General features: G+C 38.0%; 1 protein-coding gene across 4 annotated transcripts in view; it reads right to left on the bottom strand.

Annotated features, from left to right (window-relative positions):
* LOC134530883 (G-protein coupled receptor Mth2-like) overlaps positions 1-17,698 on the bottom strand; it is a 224,832-nt gene that overhangs the window by 43,103 nt on the left and 164,031 nt on the right. For all 4 annotated transcript variants that reach the window (XM_063366160.1, XM_063366159.1, XM_063366162.1 and 1 more), the window contains one exon: positions 7,415-7,493. In XM_063366160.1, the coding sequence (XP_063222230.1) occupies positions 7,415-7,493 (79 nt within the window). The remainder of the gene's footprint in view (positions 1-7,414; positions 7,494-17,698) is intronic.

The raw sequence follows: 17,698 nt of genomic DNA on the forward strand, positions 1-17,698 counted from the left end.
GGGATCAAAGGTATGCGTACTTGAATTTCAGCGTATCGCGAAATGATTTTCGCGAATTTTTCCTGTCTCTACAAATGAATTCACGAGATCACTGGCGGATTTAGGAAAAAAAGGTAGTGGGAGCCATAGTAGAAACCCCCCCCCCCCCCAATAACACCTTGAATAATTTTAACTTTTTTCTCCTAATTCCTAATCATAGTTATCCAGACTTACTAAAGCATTATTTGACTGAAGTGCTATAGATAATAGCACATTTTTGAAAAAAAAATATACTAAATATTTCAATTCTAAATCTACTAAAATTGTATTAGAAAATATAATTAGGCCCTCCGTCGACCTTCATTGTGGATCCGTCCTTGCTTGAGATAAGCGGTTTGCGGAGAATGGCCGGTTCGTGAATCACCTGGCCCGCCTGCGGAAACAAACAAGGGGAGGGAAAGTGCAGCAGAACGCGCACGCTAAGTATAGTCCGCGGCACTCAGCTACTTCCTCCCGCGCGGCGCCAGATGTCACCCGCGCAGCGCCTACTGCGGTGGCGAGCTTTAGGGAGGGGGGGGGAGGGGAGGGGAATTGGCCGTCGAGAGACAGTTTTAAAGCCTGGGAAGGAGAGAGGACCTCCTCGCTGTGTGTGTGTTTTTTCTACCCTTCCTCGCCGCGCTTGTTAGCGCCCGTGGTCGGCGAGCGTGCCAGCGGGGCATAGCAACGACACGAACTCGTCCCGACGTCTCTCCGCGACACCACTTATAGGCGCCCGCCCACCCGGGCACACACACGGCGCGCAGAGCTTCGCGAAAAACAACACGATTTCCAAACTACTCAAGATATCCATTGAAAATATTAGTGACGGAACAAAACATCCAAGGGAAGTATCGAGTTTAAGTGATAGAAACAGACCTCAAAAGTTACCACGAAAAAAAAATTACAAAAAAAAAAAAAAAAAAAACCGCGAAGGCTCTGTCTCACACGTCGAGTTAGTGATTTCCTTATTTTGTAATTATTATAAAGGGCTTTTGTTGTGAACACGATAGTTCTCATGCATTTTATGTTTCGTCTCAAATTTTTCCAGCAAAAATATACAGCATGTCCATAAAAGAATTTCCCAGATATAAATTTTAATAGTATCAACTGTAAACGTTGTAGAGTTTTGGTTCAAGCTCACAAAGAGTAACTCAGTTTTACATAAGGAGCATGCGCGAGTACCTACTGCTTTGTTGTTTTCTCGCTTGCAGCGCCACCTACGCAAAATGGCAACGCCTGCGCGTAAAGCGTTTTGTGTTCAGCAATTTGCTATGAGTGAATCTATAATTTCAGCCCTCCTCATTGGAATATCTTTGTACGAGAGTGGTTGAAATTCGAATTCCCTGACCATTGGATAGGTCGTAATGGTTGAGACGACAGAGATCTATTCCGCTGGCCCCCACGTTCACCTAACATAACACCATGCGATTTTTTTTCCTTTGGGGCTTTATAAAAGATTGTGTTTACGTTCCGCCGCTACCTAATTATTTGCCAGAGTTGAGACACACAATTGAAGAGGCTATTGCTTCCATTACAACCGACGTGTTAACCAAAGAGTGCGAAGAATTGGACTTTCGGTTGGATGTGTGCCATGTAACTAAAGCTGCACATATTGGAAATTTTAAAGAAAAACTAGGTTAGTTTATCTTAAATTTGATGTATAATGTTTTTGTAAATAGTCTAAATTACACTGTTACAATATACCATTGAAAATGGGACATTCTTTCATGGTCATCCTGTATAATAAATAAGCTGTAATATTAATAAAAATTCACGCAATTCTTCATAATAATGATCATTCGAGGAACCTTTTACAGCTCAAAAATTACGCGTGGTAAATATCTGGTGAGAAAAGTTGTGACCAAACATAAAATGCAAGAGTGCTATTTCGATACATGTCTAGGAAAATCTCTTATTGAATAGTCAGAGAATGAAATGGAATAACCAATACGGCTGAGTGACAGAGCCTTAAAAATTCCAGTTTGTGTTTTGACTGATGGTTTTAGAGTACTGTTGATCTTTTAAGGGTACTATTTCGCTCGAATTGTTCGTTGCGACTACCAGTGTGAGATGTGTGATTTCTGGCAGAATGCACACTGCAAAATAATTATTTGTTCGATTGGAAAATTAATACACACACTTTTTGTGTTTGTGATTATGGAATACAAGGAAAAATAACTTCCAACACATTTATTTAAGTCTTCAAAATATTGAGCTTTTGTAAAACAGGAAACGTGTCAGTTAATCTGAAGTAATGATAAACGTAATTTGACACTCACTCACTCGACTCACTCACTCATCACGAATTCTCCGGAACTATAAGACTTACATACCTGAAATTTGGCACGTACCTATGTTTCTTTTATTACAAAGACATCCGCTAAGAACTGATTTTAAAGAAAATCATATGCCAAGGGGGTGGGGGCTGGGGGCGTTAAATATCTAAATTCCCGTTTTTCAAGTGCCTGCACGTCCTACAGACTTGGTATGTTTCTCAGCTGAGAACGTGGTTTTCCGTAAATAAGCTCGCAAGGGGAGTTGCGGGGGTTAAAAAACACAATTTCACATTTTTCAACAATAAGTTCTACAAAACTTAACGTTGATACTTTCTTCGTCTCCATGGCAACGGCTATTGCATTTGTGTATTTTTAATCTTTACTTGACTAAAAGAAGCCTCTTCACTGTGTGTTCAGCCTGGGCACCGCTGGGTATTTCAGCTAGTATGTGTGTAAACTTAGAAAGTTTTTACTCTTACTTAAGCTACAGTTGTTGAGAAAAAGGCCACTGGATGTCTTAAACTATGTCCAACTAGCAGATAACATATTTTAATTCTTAGTCAGCACGCCTAAGAACAACTTTGTCTAATATATTTTATAAAACGGGTTCTTGTACATATGTAAGTGCGTTAGAAGTTATACTTACCAGGCGTAGCAAAAAACTAACTTTAATTTTGTATGTAAATAATTAATATAAATAAAATAATAAAAGGACTGAGTGATATTATAAATACGTTTGGTAAATTATAAATTCAATAAAATTAAAATTTTTGAATACATACTCAGTATACAACATTTATATAAACAAACTAGCGGACCCAACCGAAATTGTTCTGTTCAAACGTTTTAAATTCGAAAATTTACAGGAAATTTCCCTGAATCTAATTGCAGCATTATCTACCGGGTCGAACTGAAATGAAAATAAAATATTTTTGAATATTCGATAACGTGATCACAGCGCTTCCTACCGGATCCGATGTAAAACATTCAAAGATCAACAACATTAATTAAATAAATTAATTAAAAAAACATTATTTATCGGATTGAATTGTAAATCTAAACCATTCTTGAATCCAAATGAGCACACACTTTAAAGCGGACCCGACAGACGTTGTCCTGTTCAAACGTTGTACATCCAAAAAATAATATTTTTTTTTTTAAAAATAAACTATAAATTAAAAATATAAAACTTCAATTTGAAATATACTTTATACTATAAATGTTATAATGTTATAATGTATTTTACAAGCTTATATTTTTATTTTCAAAGAGGCGTTCAATACGCCATAAGTTGCATAGATAAAACGAGAACTGACAATTTAAAAATGTAAGTTAATTTGATTCGAACTGTCCGCCGCTACTGCCAACCGTCGAGGTGAGCAGTCTCAGCGAAATAACATATTGAGTGCTTAGGGGTATCAGGTTACGCTATCTTGGATTTTTACATCTTTTGCTATAATTCTCTATTTGAACTATTAAATCTCAATTTTTGACATATCGAGGCGTAAATAACTCCTCCCAGACCCCAATATACCTTTATGCAACGACACATCGTATTTACCAATAGGTTATAGTCTGTAAGTGGATGATTACAGCTGTCATGATAATCACACCAGTTCACAAGCGTTGCCTTGGACGAGCATCCAACACTAAGTCCTATCCGATGTCAAACTGAAAAAATTTAGCACGGAAGCTGTGACCCCCGTTGGACGAGACCGGCCCCGGAGACCGCAGCAAGAGACGGGGCACGGGAAGGGGAGAGGGGGAAGTGATCTCAGAGGACGTCCTGTGGACACGGCCGCCGCGTCACCGTGCAGCATCCTGGTGACACCGGAAGTCTTCCTGGTTTCCCCGAACAGGAAGTTGTCCCTCGGGAACTGTTCCTGTTCCCGCTTTTTCTGTCCCGAAGGCTGCGCCGGTTAGAACCTTACTCCCAAGCGAAGCACGTTCCTGTATTATTTATAGGGACTGGAACAATTCACGGGTGGGTGGCTTCCGGGATGGACTCCCACGATGCTCTGCATACTTGGGCAGACGTTGACTGACTTGCGAGACGTCCTCAGCTGGGTAACGTGTGATTCGATACTTCATTTGAGTGATGGTCTCCAATTGGCCAACAGAAGAAGTAGCACAACGGTGTAATTGTGTGATGTTCCCGGCCTCTAGCTGTCAGTCCCCAGTAATGACTCGCGGATGAAATGGCCGAGGCGGAAGACAGGAAGCGGTGGTCCACGCCCCGACCCCGCAGGCTGTGTTTACCGCGGCTAATGGGCTCGCCTGTACACACGGTAAGGAAGGATGGTCTCAGGAGGGGGCAGGGACACACCCTCGCCCGCCGCGGTCAGGCCACACACGCGCGCGCAGTGGCGAAACAGCGACACACGCGCGGAGGCGAAACAAGCCGCGGTGAAGGGCGCAGGGCGTGGTCGTCGCCTGAGTAATTGGCGACCGTACCCCCCCTCCTCCCTCCCTTTCCCGACGCAGAGGTCGATCACGTTAGCAACTAGTTTTTTATTTTTAATTTGTTAAAATCTTAGCTCTCGATACACGGCATCTGGTGAGAGTAATGCGACGAAAGTCAAGGTACAGGAAATATGTAACACCCACGGTGCTGCCGTCTGTGGCGGATAGTGCGAAATACAGAGGGGAAACTACACAAAATACAAAAAGGAAAACTTTGTAGTATTAACTTTTTGGTGAATTTTAACAAGTTGGGCAGTATTTAAATAAATTTCCTTGTCCAAAATCAAGTTTCATCGGAAACGTTTCATTACATAGTTTAACCTTTCGCTCTTCAAGTGGAATGATTAATCAACGTAGCTGCTCCGGCGGCGAATTCTAGCGGCGGGTGTAGAAACTACGTGGGATTTGCGTCAAGAAATTTGGTTGAAAACACAATTTTTGTATATTTATCACGCTAAGCAAGCAAAGCATGATCAAGCCTTATAAGTAGAGACAGGAAAATTTCGTGGATTAATTTTGTGATATGCTAAATTTCAAATAATCATAACTTTGTGCTTCTTCTCCCAGTGGTTCTCTTATAATGACAATGGGCCAATTAGAGACTCTCAGTCATAAAAGTATCGAATCACAGGCTACCTAGTCGAGACTACTGGGTCGTTACCACAACGCCGAAATACCGTTACGCCGAATGTCAAAATTGACCACAACGCCGACAGCTAGAAACCTGCTGTGTACCACAACGCCGAAATAACAAATGAATGAATTTATGTGTTTCTTAAATGTACCTTAACGCCGAAATACCACAATCAAACCTAACCTTACCTAACCTAACCTAGCGTAATAAAACCTAACCTAACTCAACCTAGCCTATCCTATCCTAGCCTAACCTAACCTAGTCTAACCCTACCTAACCTAGTCTAACCTAACCTAGTATAACCTAACCTAACATTTTGTGGCAGTCCTGCAATGACATTTTTCGGCGTTAGTGTATTTCGGCGTTGTGGTAATTCGGCGTTGTGGTACACAGCAGTTTTCTAGCTGTCGGCGTTGTGGTAAATTTGGCATTTCGGCGTTGTGGTGCGTCCCCGAGACTACTCACAAGTCAGCAGCCAATGAACAGTTGGCATTTGTCCGAGAATCTGAGGATCGTGGAGTCTATCCTGGAGGTCACTGAACCCGTGAATGTTTCCGGTCTCTACTTACAAGCACTAGTAGCGAACACGTTTCATTCAACGTGGTACACTTTATTCTACTGTATATCATGTATACCAGTGGAGTAGCTCAGACGATAGACGACACAATGTAAAAAAAAAATACTTACAAAAGAATATTATTTTTTATCCATATAAATACTAATCCGCATTGGATGAACACCAAACTTTAACAGAATGCGTAAAATTTTATTCCAACCTTTCACTTCTAAAGCTCTTGCACATGGGCGTAGATCCGTGGCGGGAGGAGGCCAGAGGGCCAGGGCCTCCTCACTATGGAGACCCAGTGGCCTGCTTGCGCTTGCGAAATTGTGACTATGAAAAGGGGTTGCTAAACATAATTTCAAAACAATATTTTATGGAAATATTTCTGTATATTTAAAATTTGTTTGTGCTTATTGCATCTATGTATATATGTCAAAATAAGGTCAGTATACAACATACAAGAACATTATCCAGCGCAAAACTCTCGGACCGCGCGGGCACACCTGCGTATTTTCGCTCCCCCCCCACCCCAAGAATTCTACAGATTTGCACCACTGGTCATGCACCCATGAGTTTTTTTCCTTGATTTGCTAGATTCGGTCAGGGAAGCTCATTCTGTTAGGTGACTAGACCAATGGAAAGTGAAAGTGAGCTTGCTGTACCACCCAAACGTCTGTGGTTAACTATAAAATAGGTGCAATTTATTAAAAATTACTCTACCAACCAGAGGAGTAAATGCTCTTTGTTGAAAATGCTTGTAAAGTATTGTGTCGATTAACAGAACTTCGATTAAACGCAGTTCCGTTTTAACCGAGGCGACTTAAAATGACATTCCCGGCAAAGTATGTTGAAACATTTGCTTGAGGACCTAGAAAGTGATCTAACCGTTGCTGAATGCTTTTTTAAAATTAACCTCAACGATGCACTTTTACTGGTTAAGAGAACCACGAGGGGCATGAAGAGTTGAAACTGAGGGAAGGCTGGAGTAATGTAGGTATATGTACAAAAGCTAGGGGCAGGTATTTTTCGCGAAAAAAAAAAAATATGAACGCTTATAAGATTGCAATAAGGTATGCCTAGACCAGCGGTTTCATCCTACTGATTGGTGTCTGTCTGCAAGAAAGGTCATTGCATTATTTGGCCGGGAAATTCGGGACGCGTTTGCTTCCGCACAAAATAGAAACGTTAATGAAATTTGATTCTGCGAAAGTACAACTCGAATTCTCCGGTTTAGCAGAAATTTTTGCCGATAAATTACTGGAACATTTTCCCAAAAACTAAAAACCTTTCCGAAAAACTAACAGTACTAATGATACCACATTACTGGTATCGAAATATTTTCACATAAATACATACCCCTAACAATAGTGCTCGAGGTATTGCGAGAGAAAAGAAAAACAGAGTATTTCCCACACAAAATGAGACTATGGAGATGATAGGGAGGCGAGTGGAATCACTCACCTGAACGTCCACCAGATGTCGAAGCACATCACGTTCAGCCAGAAGAAGCTCGCCAGAAACGAGAAGTAGATGATGAAGGCTGCGGACAAACGAATATCATCTTTAAGTGACGCTGATCACTTACAGAGGCAAGGTCAGCAATCATAACTAAATACATAAATAACAGATATCATTTCGGCCCAGAGATCTCTGTGAGAAACGTTTGCACACATAAAGAACTAAAGGAAAAACTAATTAAATAAAAAAATTAAAAATACGTTTTTAAAACGGACTAAAATATATAAAATAATTTCGCCTAGCCCCATCTAGATTTATAACCCCATACAAATTCCTAACCCCATACTGATCGTCTTGAAAATTTGTGATTGTGAATTTTTTCATATCTATGAAAATATCTTGTAAGATTTAAAATGAAAAACGTGGGGCACATACAATATATGATTGATGCATGAATAGTTCACCAAAGTCACGAACAATTTGATTGCACTGCAAATGATATGAAATGTTGTGCGAGTTTTCTCAACTACAGCTATTCCTTGCACACTCTACTATTATATATATTGCATGCGCTCCACGGGTTTTCATTCAAATCTTACAAGTATTTTCATAGATGTTAAAAATTCAAATTCACAAATTTTCAGGACAAATTGCATCTGGTTCGGAATCTGTACGGGGTCAAGAATCTGTATGGGGTTATAAACCTGTTTGGGGCTAGGATAAATTATTTTATACTTTTTAGTCCGTTTTGAAAACATGGTATATTAAAAATTTGTTTTTATTCAAAGGAATATTTTCTGATTTTTAGTGTTGTGTGTGCATTGTTATCCAGTTATGTTTGTATCGTGATTATGATTTGTTAATATGTCGTATTTTATCTATTTGTAATATCTGTTATAATTTATATACGCAATTATTGACGTTCTCTATACCTCAATTGTATGACATAAATGTATAGGGGTCAACAGAGAGATGTAATAAAATAAAATAAAAAGTTCTGAGCTATGTTTAAAGTTTAAAGTCTCTAGCTCATCGGGAAGTTCGTTTAAAATCGATTGCAAAATGTGTACCGAACAGACAAACATACGAGAAAGCCGGTTAATAAAAACATGGTAAACAAAACTAACTGAACTTGTGAAACAGGACATAGCTGGAAGTGATACAAAGATCCGCCTTAAGCCAGAGGAGAAACAAACACCCTGTTGTAGTACATTTACGGACTTTTCAACGAAGACTAGACTTAACTAAACAAATAGTGATCTGTAGTTCCAGGAAACCCGATCTTCTTGGTAACTACTGGTAATACATGAAACACACACATGTAAACTTTGTATGAAATACATACTTACACGTGTGCTAACTGACATGAAATACAGGCTGTACTTGGAAACAACATTCCTGCCGTCACCCACTAAAGAGTATAATAACATTTTCACAATGATATCTTTGCAACCTTATGTAGCTAATTTGCTGTTATTTCCTAATTCTGTTTTCGCATTTTTTGTTTTGTTTTACATTCCCGAAGGTAGGGGTTAGGACCACAGAATTCCCCCCCCCCCCCCCCCCAACCAGGCTAATGTCTACAAAATTGTCCCTTGGACACTGTCCCAGATTTCCCTATTTCACACTTGGCACGGAATGCTGCATAATTAATTTATAGGTGTCTAAACTGATGAACAAACAAACAATAGTAAGCACAACCATTAAGGTAGGCCGGAAAAAATTTCCCATTCTTTAAAAAGCTGCAATAAGAAGGGAAATATGTAAAAAAATATATTTAATCGATTGACATAATTCAGTCGCACCTCGTACTAAAACGTTAAACCAATTTTAGTATAACTTAATATTCTACGATCGATAAGCTATAGATGGTTAGAATTACTTTATGTAAAGTTAAATAAAATAAATACACCAGTTTTATGTGAATCTATTCAACTCTATCGAACCAAAATAATAATCATAGTAAATTATAGCGTTTCAATTGTAAACAAATTTATGTATGTAATGTCAAAATTTTCGAATAAGTAAGTTTAATTTGTAAGTTTCTACCACTTTTCAGTACGACGCAAGAGCGGAAGATGTCACGATTTTTAATTTTCTTACGTCGCAGGAGGCAAATTTCCGCGCTATTGTGTTTTAAAAAATTGTGAGAAGTCTCTCAGTACTCTCCAGTGATGCGTAGTCAAATACCCTCGGTAACGAGCAAATTGTGTGTTCTCATGTTACGAATAATCATATCATACAAAACTCGCACACAACATTTAACGTATATTTCTTAAAAATAACGCCTGGCGTGATAAATATACTAAAATATACTACAAGTATTATTTTAGGGAAAACAGTAAAAATTTTTACGCTTTTTAAAATTTATCTATAATTCTGTTTAACAAGATGGTACTATTGTTTCTCAGGGCTAGCCGAACAGCAGGAGTACCGAACGCGTCGCATGTAAATGCCTCAACGATGAACTTTTCCTGCTAGACCGAAATAATTATTGTTTACTGCGTTTTTGAAGTTATATATACTTCTTTAGGTGTGTTGAGGGTGACATTTTAGTGTGCATCAGAAATACAATGAAATAAGCAGGCATTAAATAACGGAAATTTGACAAGATGAAAGTCTAGTGCGCGTGCATGCAGAAACTGCTGTAGCCTCGGACGAAGTTGTCAAGATGGCGGACATACGTGTGGCAACATGCACCTGTGGATGTTTAGAGAATATCGGGGGATGTACTATGTGTATTTGTGTCCTTAAGTAAACGTTATGGTAGTGAAACTATCCTGGAATACATTTTGTAAACTTGAGTAGTCATAAGAAAATATAATAGCAACTTTTAAAAAAATATATAATTTATTAGACAAAAAAATTGTGTTGGGAAGAACATGCCGTCAGTTAACAATTTGTTGGTTCTCTAAAGCATTACGAAGGTGGCGCTATCTTTCCGGTATTTTTCAAAATAATAGTAGTCCAATAGATCCCGGTTTTTTGGACTTGATTTTCGACATAGAATTATACCGCCCATCTTGTTAAAATTCATGAAACAGTTATACTATAAAGTTTACGTACACGTTTAAAGTTGTTATGCTATTGCATTTCAAAAATATTGACCTGAAACATTTTAAAACACATATTATAAACAAAGTCTAAAGTTTGTAAATATGCTTTTGGCTCAACGTCTGAAATCAGTCTGAAAATACATCCTACAAACAAACTTTAACCTTAGTGAGATGATTAAAAAAATATAATAATATAATTATATTGTGAAATTATTAAAAAAAATAAAAAATCAATCCTCTGCCGAGATTGGAAACCAGTCCCTCACATTAGTAAGCACGCGTTCTATCCCTATTCTATCGAGATAAATTGAGTTTACCGAGGACACTATGTGTTTATAGTGTAATGAAATTTCTAAACGTATTTTAAAACATGGCATTATTATTTATTATGACTATTTTATTTCACCAAATATATTCCAGGTTAGTTAACAGTTATAAAGTTTCATTTAGCGCACCAATACGTTTGGCATGTACCCTAATTTTTTTTATGAAATTGACTATACACGGCTTTATGTGGCTACACGTGAGTCCGCCATCTTTGTCCCACATTTACGTTCATAGACTTCCGTTCCATTTTCACGAAATGACTCTTACCAAAGGCCGTATACCGAGAGCTAAGATGTTTAAAACACAAAAAAATCTTAACTTTTTTTTCTACCCTGCCTAATACTCGTATCTTTGTTTGATTTGAATCGCCGTATAACATGCGTACGCTAAGTGGTGGCCGTTACTGGAAGCCTTTTTGGGATGGGGCTTATCTTACAATGGAGGATCCAGTTGCGAAACATTACATTAAATAAGTCAGCCAGAGTGTGGCTTATTTTCGTATCTATAGTCTCAAAATGCTGAAATTTAGTACTTTCGTGGAACTTTTGGTGAATTTAAATATCAAAGTAGACGTAAATATAACCTCGAATTTAAAGCTGGGCTTATGGGAAGGTGGAGGTCACGAGCTCGCCTCTGCCCTCGCTGCCTCCTGGCACCAGGTGCGTGAGGTGCTGACGTGAGTCACGCCGGACAGCGCGCGGGAACTCGTTAGCTCGACCGGGGCTGTGGCCCGAGGTCACAACAAGGAGGGCGAACTCCTCCCCTCGTGACAGCCACGGCCTCGTCTGCATTGGGCGGAGTTATTAGCTACTCGCCTGCTGTGGATCTCTCTGGGTGTGGTGTTCACGGCGACGCTATGCACTGTACCTTCTTCTTCTTCTTCTTCTTTTTTTTTTTTTAATGGAACAGAAATATCCATGTATGATTACCGATAATTTGTACATTTGTTCATTTACTTGAAAACAACTCTTATCACTGCAAAGTAGTGATCGCAGTAATACTGGGTTCGGATTCTTTTTCTCAGGCATTTTTGCTTTACGTTGTACCAGTACCTTCAATAGGTAGTTATTTGTAAACCGTTCCTTGAATAGCTTTCCAGTATTAACTGCGCACAATGTACGCACGATAAAACAAAATGACGTGAAATGTTGAATATTCAGTTATCTTCTCCATGGTTTGACAAAAAATTATGCTTAGATGAAACACCACTTAAAATATAAAATTACCCGTCATCCATTGTAATAAATACTCAGTATTATTTAGAAAAAACATATTTCATTCAGGTAAAAATAACCATAAAAATGTGTTGCACAAAGTTACACTATATGTCCTAATTTTCTGTGTTGTGAGCCTACGATTCATCGACCCATGATCAGTCATACACTAAGTTCGGCGCTCACTCATGCAACTTCGTGGTCAGAATAAAAAGCATAATTTTGCGAGATTTCGTACATGTTTACGACTGTAGATTATTTAAGTTACCATTGTTTGGACATGTGAGAACTATCCTCCCGAAAATAATGCAAAGAAACTTTTTATGCTAGAATTTTATTTATGCTAAGGATCTTACCCGTTGTATTTTACTTTTAAGGCCCGTTCTACAATGACACGGAAGCGGAGAGGATCACGTAACCGGAGACGGATCTCACGGAACGGAGTATCTGCGCATGCGCACACGGACCCGTACGAATCAACTTAGCAATGCCCTCCTCTTTTGTTAACGTTACTCCGTTAAACTGGTTTTCGTGCACCGTCGAAGCTACAGACCGATAGTGAAGCGTAAAATAAATTGCGGTTCTGTGAACCGTTTCCATAATTACGTTTCTGCATCATAGGCATAAATAGTAAAGAAATACAGGATAGGGCAAAAGGTGTGTATAGAATTTAAAGGGATATTAAAAAAAAGGAGCAACTTACAGAAATGAGGTTTATTTTATTGAAATCAGTACCTATATATCACCATTTTTTTATTAACTTCCGAAGATCACATCAGGAAGATGATGGCCATCAGTAGCGATGCATTAATGAAGGCGATTTCGGAACTCTTCGATCGCTTTTCGGCACATTTCGAGGGGTATAGCGGTGATTTCCTCACGAATTCACATCTTCAGTTCTTCCAAGGTGTAAGGAAGATGTCTGAAAACCTTTTTTTTTTTTGAGGTGACCCCGCAGGAAGAAGTAACAAACACTCAAATCTGGTGAGAGTACGGGCAAACCCATGTCATCTTCAGACACATGAGGCGCGCAGGGAACTAACACCCAAGATTCGCCACTATAATTCCAGACGTGTGGGCTGAAGCGCCGTCAGAACTGTCAAAGGTGTGTAAAATGCGCCGAAAAGCGGTCGAAGAGTTTCGAAATCACCTTCATCAATGCATCGCTGCTGATGGCCACCATCTTCCTGCGGTGATCTTCTGAACTCGATAAAAAAATGGGGATGTATACTGATTCCAATGAAATAAACCTCATTTCTGTAAGTTGCTTAGCTTTTTTTTAATAGCCCTTCAAAACCGATAAACACCTGTTGCCCCGTCTTGTATAAATCTGAAGATGCACCAACGTGTATTATTCGGGCGTCTGACTCGAGGTCAATGAATCTTAGATTTCTCGGTCTACTTTCCTCTCTAGTCGGCTTGTCATCGCTGCGTTTTTATTGGCCGCTAAGTCAAGATAAAACAGTTCAAGAACGAGAGAAAATTAACACTGTCCTTATTCTTAAATTTAATTTTAAACAAAAAACCTACAGTAGTATGATTCAAGAATAAAATATGTCCTCGCGTTAAACGTATTGCGCGTAAGTAAGCGAAAGACGACCTCCTTTAGTAATCGATATTTATCGATACTCTCTGACTGTGAGGCAGTCTGCCCATGTGTGTGCGAGTAATTTTTTTTTTCTCCCAGCCGATGATAATCTGGTAAACCCGCACAATACAACTCAGCCTTACGATAACACAATTATTGAGGAAAACATTCGACGACAGAAGGAAAGAGGAGAATTATGATCGCTGGTGTTCACCAATCCCGATGGCTGCGGGGGGGGGGGGGGGGGGGGGGGGGTTTCGCCGTCGATAAGATAAGGCCGAGCCAGTTGGCGAGAGACACGCAATTCCACTCGCTCGGCGAAGTGACGAAGTGACGAAGGCGCGCGGCTGTAAAGATAGCCGTTGCCGGGCCAGTGGCGAAGACCATCTGCTCGGGCGGGGCGGCGACAGGGACTCGCCACCTGCAGGGTTCCCACGCACTCGCATCAGCTCATTTCCCTGAGTTTTCCCTGACCCGTGTTGCCACATCTTAGATCTCGGTATGCGGCATTTGGTAGGAGTAATTTCGTGAATGGAACCACGGTGCAGGCCATCTGTGGAGAATGGCGCGAACCTAAGTTCACAAAGCCAAAGGATAGCTTTATGGCATTCAGTTTAGTGAATTTAGACAATAAATATATAAATAAAATTCTTTGTCGAAAATCAGGTCCAAAGCCGGTGTTTAGTATTTTTTTAATTTTTTTTGTTTTTATCGGAGTCGTTTATATATATGTTTATATATGTGTTTATATATATATATATATATATATATATATATATAATTGCTGTCCAAAGCCGGTGTTTAGTATTTTTTTAGTTTTTATCGGAGTCGTTTATATATATGTTTATATATATACCTAATTGCTGTCGGCTAATAAAAGATTCAATAGTCAACGTAGCTGCTCCGGCAGCGAATTCTAGCAGCGGGTGTGAAAACTACATGTGATTCGCGTTCAGAAATGTAGTTGAAAACACAATTTTCGTATATTTATAATGCTCGACATTATTTTAAATAATTATGCGTTCAATTTCGTGGCTGAGTGTCGTATTATAAGTGTATTTGCAACATGAGAACACATGAGTTAGCTTGTTACCGAGGTTAACTGTTATACATCACTGCCAAGCACTGAAAGACTCGCTCACATTTTCTTCTTCTTCCCAGTCTCGTCGACTCTGGCAAAATTACAGATATACTAAAATAAAAATTATCTCAACACACATTTCGACAAAAGTATATATCATGGAAATTTGAATATAAAAATGTTTCCTTTGCATTGTTTTCATTTTGATAAGCACTGCGTAACCAACACCGCTAAAGTTAACGAATATATATATATATATAAATCATCAAACTTTGAAACTAACCATTATAGTTTGTGATTAAATTAAAGACTACGCATAAACCTATATGATTCTGCTTCAAATTAACCCACAGAAAGTTGTTCGTATCCCTTAAACTTATTTAAACTTAGTGAAAATCGGATACGGATTACTAAAAACAAAAGAATATACATCAAAATATACTCGGTTTCAAGACATTTTACGTATTATGAAAAATTAGAGACATTGTTTTTTTGTTTTTTTTTAATGAGATATTGATAATTTCCCTGTGTTTTCCATGTTTTCAAGATTTTCCCTGTCTGCGGGAACCTGCCTCGAGACTCGATAACTCCATCGAGACACTGAGTGCATGGAACGCGAGAGTAGTATCGTTAATATCCACGAGGTTGTTCACGCCAGGTGCCGGCTTATTATTAAAAATAATAAATAATTAATTAATTCAGATAAATAATTAAAATAAAAAAAGAAATATATTAAATTATAAAAAATAGTACACACAAATTTATTCTGTGCTTTTACAAAATATTCCTTTGGAAACCAGTTGCCAAGAAACAGTTCGTAATACTACAATTAAGGTACTGCACCCTTGTATAACACATGGTTATGGTTATTTTTGCATATGTGGAATACGTATTTTTCGAAACAGTAATGAGTATTTCTTACAAAAATTGACGCAAAATTTTATATTTTAATCGATGTTTAATTCAAGCATTATTTATTTGAACCATTGAAAAGATAATCGAATATTCAATCACTGGACTTTATTTTGTTTTATACTGCTTATCAATAAGCGCAGTTAATACTGGAAAGCTATTTAGGAAACGGTTTACAAAGAAAAACTATTGTATGTACTGAAACAACACAAATCATAAAGGCCCTGGGAAGAATCCGAACGCAGTATAACAGCGAACTCTATTCTGTTAGTAGTACCGTTGTTTTCAAGTAAATGTACAATTTTACAAATATCTGTAATTTTACATGAATATTTATGTTCCATTTACAAAAAAAATACACTGTACAAAGACGTGGGAAATTCATGTTTTATCGTCTGGAAACAAACGCATGGAGTTGGAAAAAACGGAACAATTTTCGCAGGTTTGCGAGTTTACGCTTTCGTGTAACTAATATAAAAGAAGGGTTCTTTGTTGTACCAAATATTTCAATATTTTTTGAAACAACGCAGAAATATATCTTCTTTATTTTGAGTTATATAAACAGGGCAAACAGAAATGTAGAAGGAAATTAGTTTTTTCTCTATAGTATTAACAATTTTTTGAAGGTTTTGTTAATTGTCTTCACGATTCTTGTGAGTTATTGTCCAAAGTATGTACACTTACTACTAGTATATTTACAAAGATATCCATACATTTTACGAAAATTGCAGGATAATTTGTAATTAGCATTATTTGTTAGTTTAAGGTGAACATTTTTAATATAATAAATATAGTTTGTATCATGTAGATTGTTTCATATTTGACCGTTCTCAAAAGTAGTAGTACCAATGGCCTACGTAACAATTCGTCACAGTTGTTTTGTTAACAGTTTTTGTAAACAACTTCACGTGTTCGCAGTGTAAGCAAATACCTGTGATGTTTTACAAGTGACCTTACTACTCCTGAGAACTGTCAAAATTGTGACAAGTCACATTAGAAAGACTTAAACGTTAAGGCTTGACACCTGAGAGGACGTTTTTGAACGTGCTAAGTACGCTCTTCGTTCTGAACGCCTCTATCAGCCTCAAAGAGCGATTTTCAACGGTGACACTGCATTTTTGTGATATAGGGCCTATTAGTACTGATAACGAGTCCACGTGAAATTCCCTGATACTATCAAGATATTTGTTTGGGATTATTGTTTAAAAAAAATGGAAAACGCAATCATTATTTATTTCCCAAAACGGATACTCAGGTTAAAGAATAAATCGTAATAACTTAGATCATGGACACTCAGTGCTGATTAACTAAGTCGATAAAAGCAGGTGTGCCTTTGATCTATATCAACAAGACCTAAATACCTTGATTACAGATAACATTTGCCGTTTTCGATTAGACTGCGGAAATCCCTTTCGCACACACATGTTGCCTCGTGGTAGAGAAGATTCGTGCGGCTTAGGTAACATTAGGGATAAACATTACTAAGCTCATGAGTTACAAAATAAACCAAACATAGTTTCATCAGGTTGTGACCTTAATTAAGCCGGGCTTAAGTGATTTTAAGGTCCAAATGAAATCTACTGGAAATTTATTTGCATAAGTCAAGCAATTATCCAGTTATTTAAACTTGTAACTTTTACTGTACCTTTAAAAATGAATTTATGTTATTTTTGTACATAGACCGCACATTATGGTTCAGCTAGCACGTTTAGTAAACGGAGAGGCCCCAGTGTCGCGAGAATTAGGTGCCGAATGACCAGGACTTCTTTAAAGCCTTATCTTGGAGATCCTGTCATTATGATCCTACTCGCGTTTAGTGCCTAATCGTTCAAAAGAAAACTCTACCATTTACATTTTATATAAAAAAAATATTTTGTTTCTATTCATAGTAAAGAATTTATTTTTAAATTCATAAAAAATAGCTTTGATATACGTTAGACTAAAAACCACACTTACCTATTGTTTGCCGATTTTAAATGTAATTTTTTTTTCGGACAAAATAGTTTTTATCCGCCTGTGACACAAATGTAAAACATGCTATATAAAATAAATGTTTGGCGAATTTTACGAGTAGGAAACAGTTATTTCTCTATTACACAATAAAGTAAT

The sequence above is a fragment of the Bacillus rossius genome, chromosome 3 (assembly GCF_032445375.1).
Source record: "Bacillus rossius redtenbacheri isolate Brsri chromosome 3, Brsri_v3, whole genome shotgun sequence".
Classification (NCBI taxonomy): Eukaryota; Metazoa; Arthropoda; class Insecta; order Phasmatodea; family Bacillidae; genus Bacillus; species Bacillus rossius.